At 33.0% G+C, this 19,798-nt stretch overlaps 2 protein-coding genes and 1 long non-coding RNA gene across 3 annotated transcripts; all 3 read right to left on the bottom strand.

Moving 5' to 3' along the window:
- Positions 1-136: 136 nt before the first annotated feature.
- Positions 137-1,679, bottom strand: LOC108484855 (flavonoid 3-O-glucosyltransferase-like). The gene is made up of 2 exons (XM_017788746.1): positions 1,199-1,679; positions 137-1,005 (listed from the first exon to the last, which is right to left on the bottom strand). Exons 1-2 carry the CDS (start codon positions 1,677-1,679, stop codon positions 137-139), a joined length of 1,350 nt encoding a protein of 449 aa, XP_017644235.1.
- Positions 1,680-12,532: 10,853 nt separating this feature from the next.
- Positions 12,533-15,267, bottom strand: LOC128294099 (uncharacterized). Its single transcript, XR_008284355.1, has 2 exons — positions 15,237-15,267; positions 12,533-13,134 (listed from the first exon to the last, which is right to left on the bottom strand). It is a non-coding gene; the product is annotated as an uncharacterized LOC128294099 (long non-coding RNA).
- An 844-nt stretch (positions 15,268-16,111) lies between these two features.
- Positions 16,112-18,515, bottom strand: LOC108484853 (uncharacterized). Its single transcript, XM_017788745.2, has 3 exons — positions 18,376-18,515; positions 17,816-17,975; positions 16,112-16,444 (listed from the first exon to the last, which is right to left on the bottom strand). The coding sequence occupies exons 2-3, from the start codon at positions 17,965-17,967 to the stop codon at positions 16,291-16,293; spliced, it is 306 nt and encodes a 101-aa protein (XP_017644234.1). The 5' UTR covers positions 17,968-17,975; positions 18,376-18,515; the 3' UTR covers positions 16,112-16,290.
- Positions 18,516-19,798: the final 1,283 nt, after the last annotated feature.

The following is a 19,798-nucleotide window of genomic DNA, read 5'->3' as shown; positions in this document are numbered from 1 at the left end:
TTTTGGCACAGGATACCGAAACTAAACCAAGAAAAGCATCAATCACAAATAGAATGGTGAAGGCAGTTTGGGAGGGAACCTAACATGATGTTCATCTTGAACACTAGACATAAAGTTAAAGCACTTGATCACTTAACTAGGTGTCACTGACAAGTTTTACTAGTGTTTTGAAATTTTCAACTGAGCTACCTTTGGGCTGTACTGCCGTGTAAGCCCGCTCTCTTTGAATTCCGATTTTCTCTCTCATTTTCTTTCCTTGTTCGGTGCAGAGTATCAACTTCAAGGCTTTCTTTGTTCCTTCTTTTGTCAATGTTCCCCCCTCTAACCCCAACCCAAATCCCCATACAACCTCCACAGTTCGAGTGTTCAATATTTGGTCTCCATAAAATGGCCTAAAGATCATAGGAACCCCTCCGACAATACTGTCCAAGATTGAATTCCATCCACCATGACTTACAAACACCCCCACAGACGAATGTTGTAGTATTTTCTGTTGAGGAGCCCATGGAACTATCTTCCCTCTCGACCTCGTTCTTTCTAGGAACCCTGGTGGCAATTGCTTTTCAGGATTTCCCTTGAAAGACCAAAGAAATGGAAACTCACTTTCCTCTAGGGCCTCCGATAATGCTTCTAGCTCGTGGAGCGGTGGTGTTGCCACGCTTCCAAAGCTGATGTATACCACTGATGATGGTTTGTGCTTGCTCAACCAATCCAAGCAGCAATGCGAGTCATCAATTGTGAAACTGGAAACTGATGATACTAGATTGAAGGGACCAACGTTGAGAAACATATTGAACTTTAATTTAAGCATGTTGACAACTTTATTATCTACATCTTCGAATGAATTTGCAGCAATTGCAGTAGCGCGTGACAGTTCTAATCCCATTTTATACAACATTGCAGCCATGGGGGCATCTAGGTCCCCACAAGTTATTCCACCAGGTAAGTCAGAAACACGTATACCAGAAAAATCAGGAAAAAAATCAAGTGATTTGTCTTGAGAACCTACAATATTAAGAATATTCTTAGAATTGCTCTTCTCATCAACTCAAGCAACATCGTGCACATCATGAGATATAAATGACAAAATTATAATAAATAAATGAATCATACTCTTTTAAGTTAAGCATACAGCTAGCAAAGAACTATAAAGAAATACATATAATATGTATGCATGCATGCATTCATTCATCCGTACCATTAATTCCTACAAGCTGACGAATAAAATCGGTCTCAGCATGAACGAAAAGTGTCCTGGGCGCAGCCGTCCAAAGCACCACCCAAGGGATGTTCAGCTCATCTGCGATGTCACCCCCAAATGCATAAAACGCATCTGTTATCAAACAATCAATTGGCTTACCAGTTTCAGCCACAACCGCACCTATAGCCTCTATAAAATTGCCAGGTGTTGCCTTAAGGAAATACTCGACGGGCTCATTAGGATCCCCCCTATATATATACCCTTCAGGTAATCCATCCCGTATATTAAAAGGCTTGATTTTGTGAAATTTGTTGGGAAAGTTTGAGTTGTTTGATTGTTGGGTGCTAAGGAAGGAAAATATGGTGTTGGGGCAAGCATCCGATAGTTGATGGATGATGTTGAGAAGAGGGGCAGCATGGGTGCCAAAGGGGAAAGGCAATACCACTATGTGTTTAGAGGCATTCTTGTAGTCCTCCATTGGGTTCCTTCTTTAACCTTTGACAATTAATGCACCAGACTTGTTTTTATTCAAGCTTGTGAGTTATAGAAATGAGATGAAATGTAGTACTCAAAATAAAAGAAAAAGAAACAAATAAGTTGATAATGAATATTCCTATTTATGGATTAGGTTGGTACTTCTGAAAACCAACACAATCATTTTAGTCATCAATAAATGTCTATCTTCAAACAACTAAAAACCAACATAATCCTTTAGTTATTAATAAATATCATCATCTAACAATCGAATCTAATTACATCTCCTCATAAGTGAGTATTAGATTATTAGTGCCCCAATTACAATCCTACCTCTGTCAATCCATGAGCAACAACATTATCAACATCATTCAAACTGTCGAGACAACCCATGCCATTTTTCCACCAGACATGCACTAATAAACTGGTCTAGTTTTTGAAAGGGTTAAACAATATTTAATTAATAATAATCAAACAAATTTATTTAATTTCTTATGAAAAAATTTAAAAATAATAAACTCACAAGTCTCAGCGAATCAAATTATTGTGAAAGAATTCACATTTAAGTATTTAAACTAGAACTTTTTTCCCAACTTTTTTTTTTTGTTTTTTTCAAATGGATAGTTGTTTCAAAAAAAGAAAGAAAGAAAGACTATGGCCACTTGAATGGTATATCTATGTCAGCCGCTTTTTGTGCCCATTTGTTCGCTTTACTCAACTCATGATTGCACATATTCATCGATTTAACCATTTATATCAAAGTCTTTCATCGCTACTTTAATATTTTTGAGAGCAAGATTAATGTCCAATTTGCTTTTGATATTCTTGTAACAATGTTGCTCCACTTTTTGTCCTCGTTCAAAAGCTTATATTTTGTCCATTCTCTATTCATGCTTATGTACAAAATTCAAATGCACAACATAAATTCTTGCTTGGAATTGGGAATGTGAATCAAGTTTTCTACATTCAAGTTATTCCTTAAAATTGATACTATTATAAATTTCACAATTCAACTGCATTTTTCATTTCAGTTTCAATTATATCCTTATACAACCTTTTCAATTCTAAATTTATAGAAATTTTATTTCAGTCTTGACACATTCACAAATTAGTCACTAAATGCAAAACTAATAAAAATTACTTAACAAAATAGTCATTGAACATCTTCAATCTACCATTTTCTATCAAGAACATTTAAGATTTATTAATGGTAACTTTTAAAAACGAAGATACAAATTAGTTATATCAAACTACGACGATCTAAAAAACATAAAATTTACGGAAAATGAACTTTGGAGTGCTTAACATGCAAATACACAAGCTTGGCCGAACCTTTAAGTTCTAAAAATGGAGTTTTTGTTTTCTATTTCCGCTGAAAAGAACAAATGAAGATGATGACATTCATGTTTTACTAATTTAATTCATGTTTTACTAATTTAACATATTTTATTATTAATTTAATAATATAATAAATTTATTTTGCAACTAAACACTACATACAACTGTCCATTATAATGAAAAAGTGACTAATTGCCACATAAATCCCTTAACATTTGCTATTTAAGTTTTTTAACTAATAAAAGTCAATAGCAATTAAAGTTTTACAATTTTTATGATTTAGTCCTTATACTCTAAATAACCATCTGATCATTAAGATTCTTGGACCAAAATTCAATTCATTTTTATAGTAACTCCTCTGTAAATGTTTAATAAGAATATTTACAAGCTCGATTTATGAAAACGAAGTCCCAATACCTCATTTTCCAAAACTATTGACTTTAGGGTGAAACCATTTGTACTTTGACTAATTGACTGATTAGCAAAATTTATCAGATCAATACGCAATATAACATTATAATAGACTTGTAAATATTAATAAATAATGTTTGCTGACTCGATTATCAGAATACGGGGTTTCAAAATCATTATTTTTGATACCACTAAAAAAAGGTTGTTACATTAAGTGCTTTCAAACTTTCAGCCCTTGAATGGGATGTTCAATTTAGTCATTTTCTAATAATTTTTATGTTTTTGAGGTCGTGAGAGCTTGATTTAGCTAGCCCTTGTATCAATTTGTAAAACTGTTAAAGTTTTTGAAAGTTTCCATTGATGAATTCTTGAAGAGATATATGTTAAATTGATAGATTTTAAGCTTAGATGTGAAAAAGGACTATATTGTAAAGTGTAATTGTTAGTTTTGTCAAAAAGGACTAAAGTGCATAAATTGAATTTTTGGTGTGAAATTTTTGTAATTTTAGATAATAGAGGATCCTAAAAGGATGTAATTGAGATCAATTTCAAACTCAAAGCCCAAATTTGAAAGATATTGTAATTTCGATTTTAGACACTAAATTGAATCAAATGTAAAATTGTAGGGGCATTCGAAAATGAAATGGAACTGATTCATGCATAAAATAGAATGTTATAAGATGTTTAAAATTGATAAGTTGAACTGAATTATTGTATAGATCAGGAATTGAACCAAACCAAAGGTAATCGGCAAAAAGGAAAAATTGTTGATTAGTCCTTAAAGAATTGTTCAATTGTTATTTTTCCAGGTAATTCATATGGAACTTACTATTTTGTTTCATGTTAGGTTTGAATTGTTTATTTTTCTTATTAGTTTATTTAAATATGAATTGGTTGATTTTGTCATCAATTGGACCAAATTGCAAAGTATGAAATCTCTGATATTTACGAATAGGTACAAGGTACCAAAATGAAAATGAAATGTTTATATTAATGGTATGACATGTATATGTTGTTTACAAGGATTGAAATGCTACGATTGCAATAATAATTCCCGTGTGAATTTAGTAAAGGATTAGGATACATATGGCATGTCATTAGGTCTAATATGAAATTGATCAAGGATTACATGATTATACGAGATCCAACATTTGTTGCATATTCTCAATTCATAAATGTCAACTTGTGTGAACAACCCTAATCATTTTCAGTTTGTGTGAACAGTATAGTCCTATGTATCCGACTTCAGTTTACTAAGGTTTTCTTGGGTGAGAAAACTGTAACCTAATGGAAACGAACTTGTTGAAATGATATAAACATGAATTGGATTACATATACTTTCAAATTGGATATGAATTGAATGATATATGTTACTAGATGGAAATTGTTGTATATATATATGATTTGCGTTATAAGTTCTTGACATGTAAATGAACCAACCTATTGGTTGTATTTGTTGAAATACATATGAAAGTATAAAGATGCCAAAGGATGCCATGTTATATACCAATGTGTTTAATTAAATTGTTGTAATGTTAAGGTAAGTTAAGTAATTTCTTATGGACTTACTAAGCATTCAATATGCTTACTATGTTGCATTATTTTTCCTTGTAGATTGTCAACCTGTGGATCGTGTCAAGTAGATCGACTAAAAGCTCACACTATCTTGTTATTGATTCATTAGTCTTGCAATCATTTTAAACCTCGATTTTGTGTCATGTATATAGGTGTTAAGCACTTGTTGAGTCTTGAATGATAGTTTCAAACCTTTCTGATGCTTGATTTTAACAATGTAAATGTTTAGTTGAAAATGGTATGATTTGGTAAATGGGTTGGTATTTGAAATGGCCATTTTGAATGTAAATTGGCATGTTTTGAAAAGCTTGGAGTTAAGTAAACGTTTGGTAATTTCCAAATGGATTAGTTTGAATGCCATGGTATTAGAATGTCATGTTTAGTGGTTGAATAGGTAGTATAGTTGATGTAAAAATGATTGGGGATGTTTATACATGTTTCGATGTGTTTGGAATGATTTTTGTGCAGGTAAAGTTGTGCAAATATGCACCAAATTTAAATTTTGGAAAGGTAGACATGAAATAGGTACTAAATAGCTCAAATTTTACCTAAAATAAAGTCTAAGTTCTGACAAGCAATCTTCCTCGTCACAACGTCGACTGATAGTGAATCACATCGCGACATCAAATGGCCTGAGGTCACAGTGTGACAAAATGTTTGGCAACGTCACAACGTGGAGGAAGTGATGTCACGATGTCAGCCCCAAAATTTTAAAAATTTACAATTTAGTCTTATTTCATGCTTCGGTAACAAAAGAGCTTTCATTAGCTCGATTAAGGCTCAGATTTATTTGAGTTTCATAATATGAATGTGTTTATGACATGATTGTATGTTTGAATGATTTATTTACAATGCATTTGACATTAGTTATTCTAACAATGGATGTGGCATCTTGTAGCTTAGATCTGGCGATCGACTAGGGCAAAGGGTGTTACAATTGACGTTGCTTTGTTTCTGCAAAGAAATGCATGGTTTTTGTTGTTGTATTATGCTATGATAATGGTAGGTTTGTGAAAGGCTTAACAAGCTATATAAATCACGTGGGGAATGTAATAGCACAATTTCTAGTGGTGTTGGAAACAGTGATTTAGGGACCAAAAATTCGATGAGAGAGTCTGTAAATATTATTATTTAATATTTATGAGTCAAATATAGTGTAATAGTAAATTTTGAATTGATAACTGTAGTTAATTGAATGATTAGTTAAGTTTAAGTGGGATTATCTCTAAAGTCAAGTGGTTTTAGAAAATGAGGTATCGAGCCTCATTTCTATAAACTGCATCTCGTAAATATTTTTAAATATTTACATAGTGACTATATAGGTGTATTAAAATTTGGTTAGGTAATTTTAACATTTAGTTAGTTAATTAAAGAAAAGGATTAAATTGTAAAAGATGAAAAATTAATTATTATTGATTTATTTTAACATAATAGTATAAATAATTAAAGTAGGGAATTAATATTGAAATTAGACCCTAACATTTGAATATAAACGGTTTTGGGTTTGCAAATTTTTATTTTACATGGTTTAGTTAAGGGCAAAGTGGTAAATATTTAATTAAATTATAAACAAATAAAATAAACAAAGGCTATCGTATCTTTCCTTTGTTTTGGCTAAAAATGAGAAGAAAGAAATAGCCATGGAAGTAGCCTAAGTGCTTGGTCATTTGGTGTATTGCATGTAAGCCCATTTCTTATCCGATTCTCATGAGGTGATCGTTATATTGATATCTAACTAGTTTAGAGACTAATTTGTGAAAATATTAAACGTTTAAAAATTTATCATTGATGATTTTGAGTGTTTTTTATATTATGTGATTTTATTGAAAGCTTGATTGTTAGATGAGATTAAATTTGTAAAGTGATTTTAGTATTTTTTTGTGTTTAGTGATTAAATTGAAAATAAACTAAAATAGAAATGGTTTTTCTCAATAATTTCAAAATTTTAGGGCTGTTTTAGAATGGTTAAAAATTAGGTTCAATGGGTTTAAAGTTTAATTATGAGAAATAAGCTTGTTTTGGTCTTAAGGACCAAATTGATTAAGTGTAAAAGTTTTAGATAAATGTGTAAAAATTGTAAATAGGAAGTTATATGTATTAAATTGAATGGTATGAAATTGAGGCTAATAATTGAAATAAATTATATTATAGATCAATATCAAATAGAAAGTCGAGAAAAAGGAAAAGTTGCTAAATAGTCCCTGAACTGTTGCAAACTCTACAGTTTAGCCCTGGAAAGTTTGTTCGGTTTAATTTACCATATTTTAAATTGCATATTGAGTGAAAAACTTGATTGTTGAATGTTCAATTTACTAGATATTAGATGTTATATTAATGAGAATTAAAGTAGTGAATCGCTTATAATATTGATTAACAATGATAACTCCTGTGTCGGATGATGTAGGATAGAGTAAGATTGGCATGCCCATAGGTTATAGTGCGCATGGTACAGGTATTGATTGGAGACGGGATGATGATTCCTATCCTGTGATTTTACACTTAATATACCGAAGTCTAGCATTTGTTGCGAACTATTGTGATATATTACAGGGATTCTGGCGTGTTACCAGGGGCGAATATAAAGCCTTCGGGCTTGGCACTTAGTGCCCAAGCGTGTTTTCGGAGGGATGTTAGCGTACGGGCTAGGCATTTAATGTCGAGGCATGTTGTCGGTTGGATTGGCTCGTTTGAGCATATGGCGTGTTTCGGATGAATAACTGTGTACTCATATCCATATATCGTTCATCGGGCAATGTTTCTTGTGTTAAATATCTTGCTATTGAATTGTTGAAAGATTATTCATGAATCTTCTAATAGCATTGTGGCTTGATAATGAGTGATCCCGTACTTATTTATGTATAAACTCACCTGTTGTGAATTGTGGTTGACAGGAAACTCTGACTTTTAATCTTGTTATTAAAATTGTTATGTTTAATTCGGTAAGCTTTATTGTGTTAACCGTTGAACTTACTAAGCTCTAGTGAAGCTTACTCGTGTTCTTTTATGGAGTCAGACGATCGGATCAACTTAAAGATCACACTATCCAGATTCATTTTGGTAAATTTTGATATGCTTATTTTGGGTTATATGGCATGTAATAGGTGTTTTTGTATATGTTTAGATACTTATTACAAATGTTATGTTTTAAGCTTGGTATAAACTTACTTGTGTATGTGCCTTTAATCTTTGTGTGAATATGTTCATATAAATTTGTTTTCGTCATGTGATATAAACCTTATTTAAGTGTTTGAATCATGGCATGAATGAATATGAATGATTAAGAATAAATGATGAGTTTGGTATGAGTTTTATATATGAACTTATGAATTTGAATGCAAATTAGTTGATGTGTCAAGTGAATTGAGGTTGATAATTAAATTATGGTGTCAATGAGGACACATTGGTTAGGCACTTAGGTTGATTGTTTTGGCATGTTTTAAGCTTGTTTAAATGTGTTTTTGAAGTATGGAAATGGTTGATTTTAATTTGGCTTGGAACCTAAGTGTTGGATGAAAGTTTTGTCTTGTTTTGGATCCTTTTTAAGGTGCACACGGCCTGGGCTATGTTACACGACCTGGTTACATGGCCATGTGTCTTATTAATTTTTAGGTGTAGGATTTTTCACATGATCATAGTTAGTTACACGGCCGTGTGACCTCTGTTTCTAAAATTTTCAAATTTTTGCATATTTTTCTGTTTTGATTCAAATTAGTCCCAGATTATTCCCAAACTATTTTTAGGGCCTCGTAAGCTTGGTTTAAGACTCGTAAGTGTATTTTAACCTGATTTTTATAAGCTATTGATTATTGTCATTGATTTTATATTTTGTTTCTGTTTGATGATAATTGTCCTGATTTGTATTGTAACGCTCCGTAACCCCAACTCGACGACGGAGACGGGTTAGAGGTGTTACAGGGAATTTTAGATTCGCTAAAATTTATGCTATAATAGAGGCTTTATTATGGCTCTGTAGAAAGGGCGTGGATTGTTTAATTATGGAATCAGATTGTTTGATTGTGATTAATGTTTTAAATAAGAAGGGTGTTGGTATGTCTGAGTTCGGATTGCTTGTTCAAGAATGTATTTTTCTTCATTCATAGTTTATTGTTATTGATCTATCCTTTCTTTGGGAGAAAGGGGATACAAATAAGTCGACTCATTGCTTAGCTCGAGTGGCCTTGTCTTATACATCTCTTTTTAAGTTTGAAGTTCTTTTGGATGTTTTGTTACCTATTATTAGTATAGACGTTTCTTCTCGTCAGAGAGGATGGGACGAATAAGACTAGATGTATGAGGTAAGCCTATTGACTTGGGTTTAACTTGTTTCCCCCTATAAGCTTCTATTATGTTCGGTTTTGTTTTTCTAATGAATATGTACATTCCTTTAAAAAAAGTCTATCCACTAGTAGGATACTGACTATATTGATTCATAAGTTGGGCCAAGTCCAAATCCTGTATAAAATCAATATCATAGATAATTACTCAAACCTACCCAAATCTATTCATATTTATAAATAACTAAAATAAACATATTTAAACATATTAAATTATTATTATTAAATAAAATTAATATTGAGTAATTACTAATTATATATAAATTTCTTTTACTATCACCATTTTTATTAAATTTTAAATATAAACAATATTTTAAAATTTTACATTATGGTATAATTTTTTTTAAATTTAATATGACATAAATTAGTTAATACATAATAATCAAAAAATTAATACATAAAATGTGTTCAAGCTAGCTTGAATTAGGATTTTGAATACTAAAACCTAAACACGTCCCATATTGGGATAAAACTCAAAATTACACATAAACTTTGATTAAATTTGTATTCTAATATATCAATTTTAATTTGATACAGTTATACACATGAAACTTTTTTTTTTTTGAAATCAATTGACTGAGTATATTATTAGAAAAGACTAGAAAAAAGACATAAAAACCCAACAAAGACCCTTGAGCCCAGGCCAATTACATCAAACCTAATTCAAATCCGGCCTCATTATTTTATGGATTAATAAAGCCCTCCTAAAAAGCTGTAAAAATAAACGTAACTTAGAAGAAACAATAAACAATAAATGCGTCTGAATAAAAATAGGAAACTAGTTGTCTACTCAGTCATCTCAAACGGCTGGCCTCCACTACCATTAATTGAGTTGTCATTTCCAAGCCCCTATTCGTTTTGACGATAACAATACCAAGGATAAAGCTTTTATTTACTATCCTTTTTTTTTTGAAATCAGATTCTTCATCCTCTCCTTCAGTCTGGCCTTCGTGCCCATTTTCCCTCCGAGACTAAAGGGTGTCGATTCAGCTCCTCTCCCACAAAGTAAGAGATCTCTCCGCTTTGTAGAGTGTGCTTTGCGAATCTGTGTGCTTGCTAGTTCCCTGATCTATGGATGTGCTTAAAGATAATTTCTTGAAAGCATAAATTCTTGTTCTGAATGTCTTTTATAATCGCTCCAATCTCTGATTATCTGTTGAAGACATCTGACATTTTTTAATTACGGTTCTGGAATCCCATATTATTATAACCGATTGTATACCCATTGTTATCCCTAGCTTTATACCTTCCAAGCATGCGAATGCTTTTGCTGGGAACGGGGAAGGGATGTTGTTGTGAAGGGTCGATTTTAAAACCAGGAGTTCGCCTATCAGTCTCTAAACCACCAAACCTGTCGTTGATTTTAAGTTTCGGTTATCGAACACAGCATCAAACTGGATCGTTATTCTCGGTATGTCCTCTTAAACTCTGTAATTTTTACTTGTGTTTAAAAGGGTCTGAGTTTCTCTCACTCTTTCATTTTCTGCCATATACCCCTGTATTCGTTGGACAAGTTCTCTCCCTGTCGTCTCTTTCCTCTTGTGCATGAGCTGATATCTGGAGAACCAGATTAGCCATAAAGCAATACAGAAAAGGCGGCATTGGTCCTCAGTTCCTCTCTTGAAAACCCAGGTGAGCCACTTCCATAGAGTTTGATTCATATTGTTCATGACCCAAGATAGATGTCAACACTACCACACTTCTATTGTTACAGGACATTGTCTAAAAATATGAGGATTGTCTTCAACCCTAGCACGGCAACGGGTGCATCTGTCACTTGCAGTAATCCTTCTATATCTGAGATTTGCTAGATGGGGGATGAAATCCTAGGAGATTCACCAGATAGTTATAGTAATTTTTGAAACCCCATAATTTTTTGTAAAAATTTTTAGTTTCGATTTGTAATAAGTAATTACTAGGATCCAGATTAGCCCCTTGTAATAGTTTGTAGGCACTTCAAACTGAGAATTCCCCGGACGGTTCTTCTTTCCAGACTTGAATATCTTCATGATCCACCTCTGCAAGTGGGATCTGTAAAATTTTTTTCGCAGTTTCCGTTGAAAAGGTATCATAGATCAGCTCTGTCTTTAACTTTTTATTTTGAATGTCGATGAGATCTGAATCTGACTGTAACTCCTTATTTTCTGTTCTGTTATGTCCTTCCACTTTGTCGATCCCCTGAATCCACCTATCATCCTAAATTGAAATGTTATCCCCTCTGCAAACTCTCCAGCACAGCCCTCTTTGGAGAAGTCCCTTGGCAGCCCAAATACTCTTCCAGGTAAATGCAGGTAAATTTCACAACTCTGCATTTAGAAAATTTGATCGCGGATAATATTTTGCTTTTAAAACTCTAGCCAATAATGAATTCGGATAAATAATAAGACGCCAACCTTGTTTGGCTAATAATGCAATATTGAATTGACCAAAATTTCGAAAACCTAATCCACCATTTTCTTTTAAAAAAAAAAGATTTTTCCAAACGCACCAATGAATGCCCTTTTTTCCATGTCCCTTTTGCCACCAGAACTTCACAATGATACTTTCAAGTTCATCACATAGCTTTTTAGGTAATAAAAAACAAGTCATCGTATAAGTAGGTATGGCCTGGAGAATGGATTTTATAAAAATTTCTTTTCCGCCTTGAGATAAAAACCTATTACTCTAATTATCAATACATTTTTTGAGGCGATCCTTTAGATTTTGAAAAGATTCCTTTTTCCTCCGACCCACCATATTCGGTAATCCTAAATATCATTCTAGTTCGTTCGAGCTTCGGATCCCTATTAAGTTGACAAATAATCTTCTATCTTCCTCCATAGTATTTCTACTAAAAAATACCGTTGATTTTTTAAAATTCACGTATTGACCCGAACACGATCTATATTCGCGTAAAATGTCTTTAGACAATTTTGCTCCCCTAGTTGGAGCCTCCCCGAATAAAATACAATCATCAGCAAATAGAAGGTAAGAAATCGGTGGAACACTTCTACTAACCTTAACACCTTTGAAAAACCCCTCATTTGTAGCAAGTCTTAGTAAGCTCGAGAGACCCTCTCCACATAGAAGAAAAAAGGAACGGACTTAGAGGATCACCCTGTCGAAGGCCTCTGGTGGGCAGAAACTTTTCTCCAATATTCCCATTAATGACCACTGAATAAGAAACCGTAGTTACACATTTCATAAGATCATCCACACATTTTTGGTCAAATCCCATTCGTAGCATTATCTCCTTTATGAAATTCCATTCAACCCTATCATATGCTTTACTCATGTCGAGTTTAACTGTCATAAAGCCCTTCTTCCCCAATCTCTTGTGTTTTAGCATATGCAATATTTCATAGGCCAATAAGACATTATCTGAAATTAAGCATCTTGGCACAAAGGCACTCTGCGCACCATCAATACATTTCTTAATAACCCCTCTAAGTTGATTTGCAATTACCTTCGCTAGAATTTTGTAAAGTACATTACATAGACTAATCGGCCTAAATTGCGTCATATTATTGGAAACTTTTGGAATAAGCATTATATTAGTAGAATTAAAAGAGCTCACGTCCATGTCCCCATTAAGGAGTTGTAAGCAAAAGGAGGTGACATCCTCTCCAACAATATGCTAGCATTTCTGATAAAAAAGACTTGGGAATCCATCTTCTCCTGGTGCCTTTATGGGTCCCATGGCAAACACTGCTTCTTGAATCTCCTTTTTTGTGTATGTTGTTGTAAGCTTCCGATTGTCCTCCTCATTAATACACCGATCAATCCCAGTCATCAAATGGTCATAGTTCCCCCTATCCCCTGCTGAAAACAAATTTAGAAAATAAGATCGTGCAGCCCCTTCAATTTCCTACAAGGCCTCCAATTCTCTCCCATTTTCGTTTCACAGCCTATGGATAAAATTTATCTTTCGACGCTATGTGGCTTGACTGTGAAAAAATGTTGTATTTTTATCCCCAAATTCCAGCCAATTCAATCGAGCCCTCTGCTCCCAATAGCGCTTATCTTTCTCGATCTCCAAATTTAAATAGATTTTCTTATCAATCAAATCAGCTAAATTGTTATCATCCCTATCAGCTTCAGTCAGCTCGGCTAATTTTTCCATGAGAACTTATTTTTTCTTTTTCCTACCTGCTTGAATTTGCCCAGCCCACTGTTTCAGCCCTATTTTTAAAAACTCCAGCTTCTGCAAAAGACCATCTACAGGCTTCTCCCATAGAACCTGAACTTCACGAATGAAAGAATCCTCTACAACCCACCAAACTTCAAATTTAAACGTACAATTCCTCAATTGATCTTTATTCTTTCTTGTATCAATTAGAAGAGCGCAATGGTCTGAAAAAGAGTGTACCATGTGTTGAACTTTCACCTCCAGAAACAAAGTGATCCATTTTACATTAGCAACTCCTCTATCCAATCGTTCTTGAATATTTGTCTCCGGTAAATTACCTCTCTCCCAACTGAACCAATGTCCTGAAAATCCCACGTCATTCAGTTGACATTCCTCTAAAGTTCTTCGAAATTGTTCCATCCTTCTTTCATCTCTAGGCAGCCCTCCTTTTTTCTCGAAACCGTACATAATTTCATTAAAGTCTCCGCAAACCAACCAAGGGATATCCATATTAGAAGTCAAACTTTTCAGAACAGCCCATGAATCATTCCTGTCTTGTGTGTATGGGGATCCGTAAAATCCTGTAAATCTCCAATTGGTTCCTGATTTATTGTCTCCAATTAACATATCAATATGCCTTCTAGAAAAAATTTAAAGTGTAATATTAGCATCAATCTTCCAAGCTAAACACAACCCACCCCTCGTACCATCTAAATCGTCTTCAATACCATTAACAAAACCACAACTTCTACGTACTCGTTCCATCTATCTTTTACAAAGCTTTGTCTCCATAAAGAAGACAATTTGGGGATTATGAGACTTCAAAAAATGTCGAAATCTCCGAATCGTTCGTGGGCTCCCCAACCCACGAACATTCCAGCTTATGATTTTCATTGCACCCGGTCGGCTTGCCTTGTAGAAGCCGCCGATGATACAAAGTTAAACTCAACCATTCTTTTGTTCCTTGCCGTGTCATTGTCACTTCCTTTCCTGTCAGACCTTCCATCTCCCCTCGATTACGCTTTTTCCCCTCTTCCCCTATTAAAATACTATATTCCAAGTCATGATCCATGGCAGTTTGCATCTGATCCAGCCAAGGTTTCTCCCTCCTTTGATCAAGAGATGACACTCCCCCTTTAATGTTAAAACCCAAAATCGGATCAATAAATGTCCCACTTCTTTCTTTGTTTGCCCTATCCCATGATCTGCTTCCCAGAATCCGGTTATCCTGCCAGCTACCTTCCCTTTTTCCTTCACCTTCTTCTCGTAGCCATATGCTATTCATTGATGCAGCTCTTCGTGATTGTGCCCTTAATGATAAGTCCCAGCCTGTTTCAGCGATTTTCACCCCTAATGTCATTTTTGCCTCATAAAAAGAGTCGCTATGCCCCAGACGTCCACAATAGAAACAGAAAAGTGATAATCATTCATACTTAAATTTGACATATGAACATCTTCCATAGCACATGACCTTCTTCTTCCTTTTCAAAGGGCACCTAATGTCAATATGCACTCTTACTCTCATGTAATTTCGATTTTCTTTCCCCAAATTTGATCCATCATATTCTCAAAAAACCCTACAAAATTCCTCAATTATATTGCTACCTTTTCAGAAAACATCCCAATTGGAACATCATGAATTTGTACCCAAAAATGAGTGAAAATTAATGGTACTCTTAATGGATCCTCCCCCGTTTTTAATTTGTAAAGCACCAGTAAGTGATTATTAAAAGTCCATGGTAAACCCTTCAAAACCCTTTTCATATCCATAATGTGAAAAAATTGAAAAAGGTACCTTTTATCTCCCAGATCTCGAATTTGAACCCCACGAACAGGATGCCATAGGTTTACTTTTCATGGCTGGGAAGTGAATTATACTAGCTGTTAGGAAACAGCCTACTAGTTGAAACTCCCTCACTTCTCTATTTGTATTCAAATCTGCTTCAATCTGCAAAATTTCTTCCTCTTCTTCATTAATTGTCAATTAGGCTAATTCAACTTCCATAATTGCAAGTTTAAAGGCCAGAAGATAAGACCAAATCTTTCTATATCGTAGAAGGAAAAAAACTAGAGACGCCGATTGCAAAAAAACTAATAAACAAAAAAGAAACAGATATTAGACAAAGAACAAGAAAACCTAAAAATTCATGCCAATGGCGACAAACAATATCATGCTAGGATAGCAAACCTAACATTTGCTTGTATATAAATTTGTAACTTTTGAACCACAAACTCAATCGTTATACACATGAAACTTAATTATAATTCAATCGTATATATGAAACTTAAATTTTAATTAAATTATATATATTTAAAGAAATAAATATATCAAATTATATTTACATTGAATAAATATAATTATTTGTATATACAATATATAAACTTTAAAAATTCAAACTTGAAATTTGGAACGTAACTAGAACGTTCTAAAATTTAGGAACCAATTTAAAACGAGTCATAATTTGGGAATATCTGATGCAATTAACACTATTCTTGCTCTCTTAAATGCTTCTTTAGGATAAAAGAAGTCAATGAAACAATCGGTTTCAGAACACACTACCAATTTCTCAATAATCCGAGGCAACACTTGGTTGTCATTGGGGTGTATAAATGCATCAAAAGAGTAAAACGGCACTGCCTTTTCACCTTTACCTGTGTTCCAACAGATGATTTAGGAATGCAACATCATGTATAGCATCATGATCAAACAAAACACCAAACATAGCTCCAAATGTATCATCACTACTCAATATAATTGCAATTGAAAACAAAATCATAGAATCCTAGTTCCCGCAGAATCAGTTGAATATTAAGTAGGCGACTGTAATGTATCTCTTTTTGTGGTTTCCCTAATTGCAGCGTTTGAATATGAGAGATGCCAGGTTAGCCCTCCACCCAATAATCGATGAAGACGGCTCTTGCATTTTAGGAATAAGGGATGCTAGTCCTGGCCGCATGCTGTAACTGGGAATGATTGGATGCTTGACATTTGTCTCTGCCGTCCTGGAAAAGATTCAACAAGTACATTATCATATCAACAAAGCATTGCTTGATTGCAAGTATCAATCTTCCAATAAAGATTCACTAAACAAACTTGTGCAGAGGCTAGGATAGGCATTTAGTAGCGATTGGCTTACTACGGTAAGCCAATTAGCTGGTAAAACACAAACAAAATCAGATCAATATCCCAACTTGAGAAAGAACTGCAAGCATTCTAAATTAATAATGCATGGAACAGGCATGATAAAAAGGAACGGAAACACGGTATATGAGTATGAAAAGTTCCTAAATCTTTAAATAAGATTTAAAGAAAAGAAAAGAAAATATTATAAAATTTAAATCAAAGGCATTAACAACTTCTAATTTTATGACATGACAGAAGGTTATGAAGTCTATAATTGAAGATGATATCTGTCTAAAAATTAAGATTAACCCTGAAGCTTTCAAAAAAGTTTGATGCATTATATTGAAGTAAATCCTGTATAAAAGTATAAAATCAGTAACCACAACAGACATACCACTGCAAGTCAACTGCTACTTTAAGGGAGCTAAATTCACATGCAGTAAAGATTAATGCAAAAGTTTTGTGCCTTAACAGTGTCAGAGCAACAGGCAATATCATCAGTTAGATAAACAGGTCCTTATTAGCCCAAATCATAATGCTATCAATTCTCCAAGTACTGAGATCTTCTGATTCAAACAAAGATTCATTGCAATTGAAGATGTCACTTGAAACCCTTTTAAATTTTAAAGAAATTAAGAAAGACAAAACTTTCCTATGTTATCTTCTTTGAATATCAAGGCCCCATTCAACTAGATAAGAAGCTAATGGGCTTTAAATCAACTGGTCAAATTTTACCAGAGTAAAGATAGTCAATCCTTCCTTCTTCCCACAAAAAAAAAAAAAAATCACCCATTAGGTGTTGTTTAAAACAATGAAATAACATGTACTTGGCACATGGTAGGCAATATTTTGGACAGGACGGCCAAGGCACTGCTTGCTGCTCAGAGCACAGAAGCTTCAAAAAAACTTGTAAGGTAAAAAGGTTCTCTTGGAGAAGCATGTATCCTACTTAATTAAGGATTATGAAATCATATTTGAAGAAAAAATAAATCATAACAAACTGAAAGTAATACATCAGCCTATATTTTCTGAAAACAAAATTATGTGTAATTTCATCAAAATGAAACTAACAAGTAAACATAACAATAACTGAAAAATACCAGCATTCAAATTCAGATAACAAATATCATATTTGTTTAAAATTTAAACTGCTTGAAGTATCTGCAGAACAATGGCAGTTAACAGGACTGAAATCTAGGCTGAAAAAAAAAAAACGAAAAGATTAAGTAACTGCAATGAGAGAGGCATACGCAGGGGGCAGTGTGCCTTCAGAAGCAAATGTGGAAATGCCTTGTCGTTGCTTATGCTTAGGGTTGGAAGTGCATAGTACATATACCCGTCCGCGGCGCTTAACGGTTCTACAGAACTCACACATCTTTTTCACTGATGCTCGCACCTTCATACTTAATGCTGCATAATCCAAATTAAGATATCATCAAGTTCCATGAATCATACTCAACCATAACATAATAAATTAAGGTTATAGCTTGTAACCATGGAAAACCCCCAATTAGAATATCATCGAACTCCCAAAATCATATACAACAATACAATAATCACAAAAGTATTAACTATAAGTGAGAACAGATCAATGAAACGGATATTAGCAATTCGAACTGTAACTCTTTACAAGATATTTAATTTCAGTCTCAAGAAAAAAAAAAACCCTAGGAGGATGTAGAGATTAAAATCGTGAAAGGGGCAGTCCGCCACCGCTATTTTACGATAGCGGCAGCAATAACTCAAAAGCCCACAACTCAAGTAGAAGTCATCATCAAGTTGAAGGTAAGGTTAGGTTTTTAAAGATTACCTTATTCAATTTCCTGGGCTATTGGAAAGTTGAGAGCAAGAAGAGAGTTAACAGCGATAGTGGAGAGGGGTTTGTTTGGCAGCAGGGATGTGCGAAAAGAGGGTGGGTCGGGAATTTTAAAAGGAAATTGTTAACAAATATATATTAAAATTATTTTATAAATTTGTATAAATTATTTAACAAAGAAAGCAAGATGTTTGTCTGAGTAAAAAGAAATTATATCTTTCAAGTTTTATATTAAAAAGAATATATGATGATATAAAGTTAGGTAATTAAATTATTAGGATTTATATATAAATGTTTTAAAAACATAAGGATAAAATATTTAAAAATTACTTTACATTGCAAAGGCATATTTTTTTCCTCTAAAAGGCATATTTTAGATTTCCCTTTAATTTATTTCTTACTTTACTTAATAAGAACAAATAACATTAAAAATAATAAAAATATTAGAGTATACATTAAAAACATATAAATATATATTAAAGTATTAAAAATTAGGTAAAACATAAAAGTAAAGAAAATTATTACTTAATAAAAGCAAATTTGGAATGTGAAAGATATAAGTAAACAAAAAATGGCAATGAAAGTTACAAGTTGGAAAAAGATTTTGAAGTTATTTTTAAATATATTTAAGATAATATTTTCATCACCTGCGATGCATGGATAGATTGCATTTATAATTTTTTTTATAAAATATTTATAATATTGAATGAATGTATTATATTCTTTAATGTTAATCAATTTTATTCTTAATTTAATATTTTAATTATGTAATTATGTTATAAAATAAGAAAAATGAAAGATAAATTATAATGTTATTTAGGAAATCCTTTTCAACTAAAATTTTATTAGTAGAATATATTTGAAAACTTAAAATTAAACATAAATTTTAATGTAATCGGAAAAAACATAATAAATTTAAAAGTGATATGTAGTTGAAAAAATTTGTGATTCTTTATGTTTTGAGACTCGAGACAAGTTTATCTTATTTTCGTATTTCAGTTTCGATGTTTGGATGTCTTGAGACAATAGGTTCTTGTCTCGAAATTTGGAATATGACAAAATGAATATAGCTTCGATGTGCCCATGTCTTGAGATAGCTCGAGAAAAAGACCATTCTATTTCAAAACTACCATCAACTGGCCACGAAATAAATACGGCAGCCCATTCTCCATGTACCAACGTTAGTAGTGGACCGAGTGCATAAAATTAAAAATAAATGAATCTAATCGAGGACTCCTCTCCATCCAGGCGTTCCACAATGCACTATAAATTTAATTATGTGGATTTTATAATTTTCACATAATTTCCTTGTTAAATGAAATGGTGTGTTTTACACCAATAAAAATCATCTGTTCCTCTTTCTCCTTTACACTCTACTACTCTCTTTAAATTAGATTGAAAAGTTAAACTAAACCCA

This window comes from Gossypium arboreum, chromosome 6, assembly GCF_025698485.1.
Source record: "Gossypium arboreum isolate Shixiya-1 chromosome 6, ASM2569848v2, whole genome shotgun sequence".
Classification (NCBI taxonomy): Eukaryota; Viridiplantae; Streptophyta; class Magnoliopsida; order Malvales; family Malvaceae; genus Gossypium; species Gossypium arboreum.
Note: the sequence above shows the minus strand (reverse complement) of the source record. Positions and strands in the feature narration are given on the sequence as shown.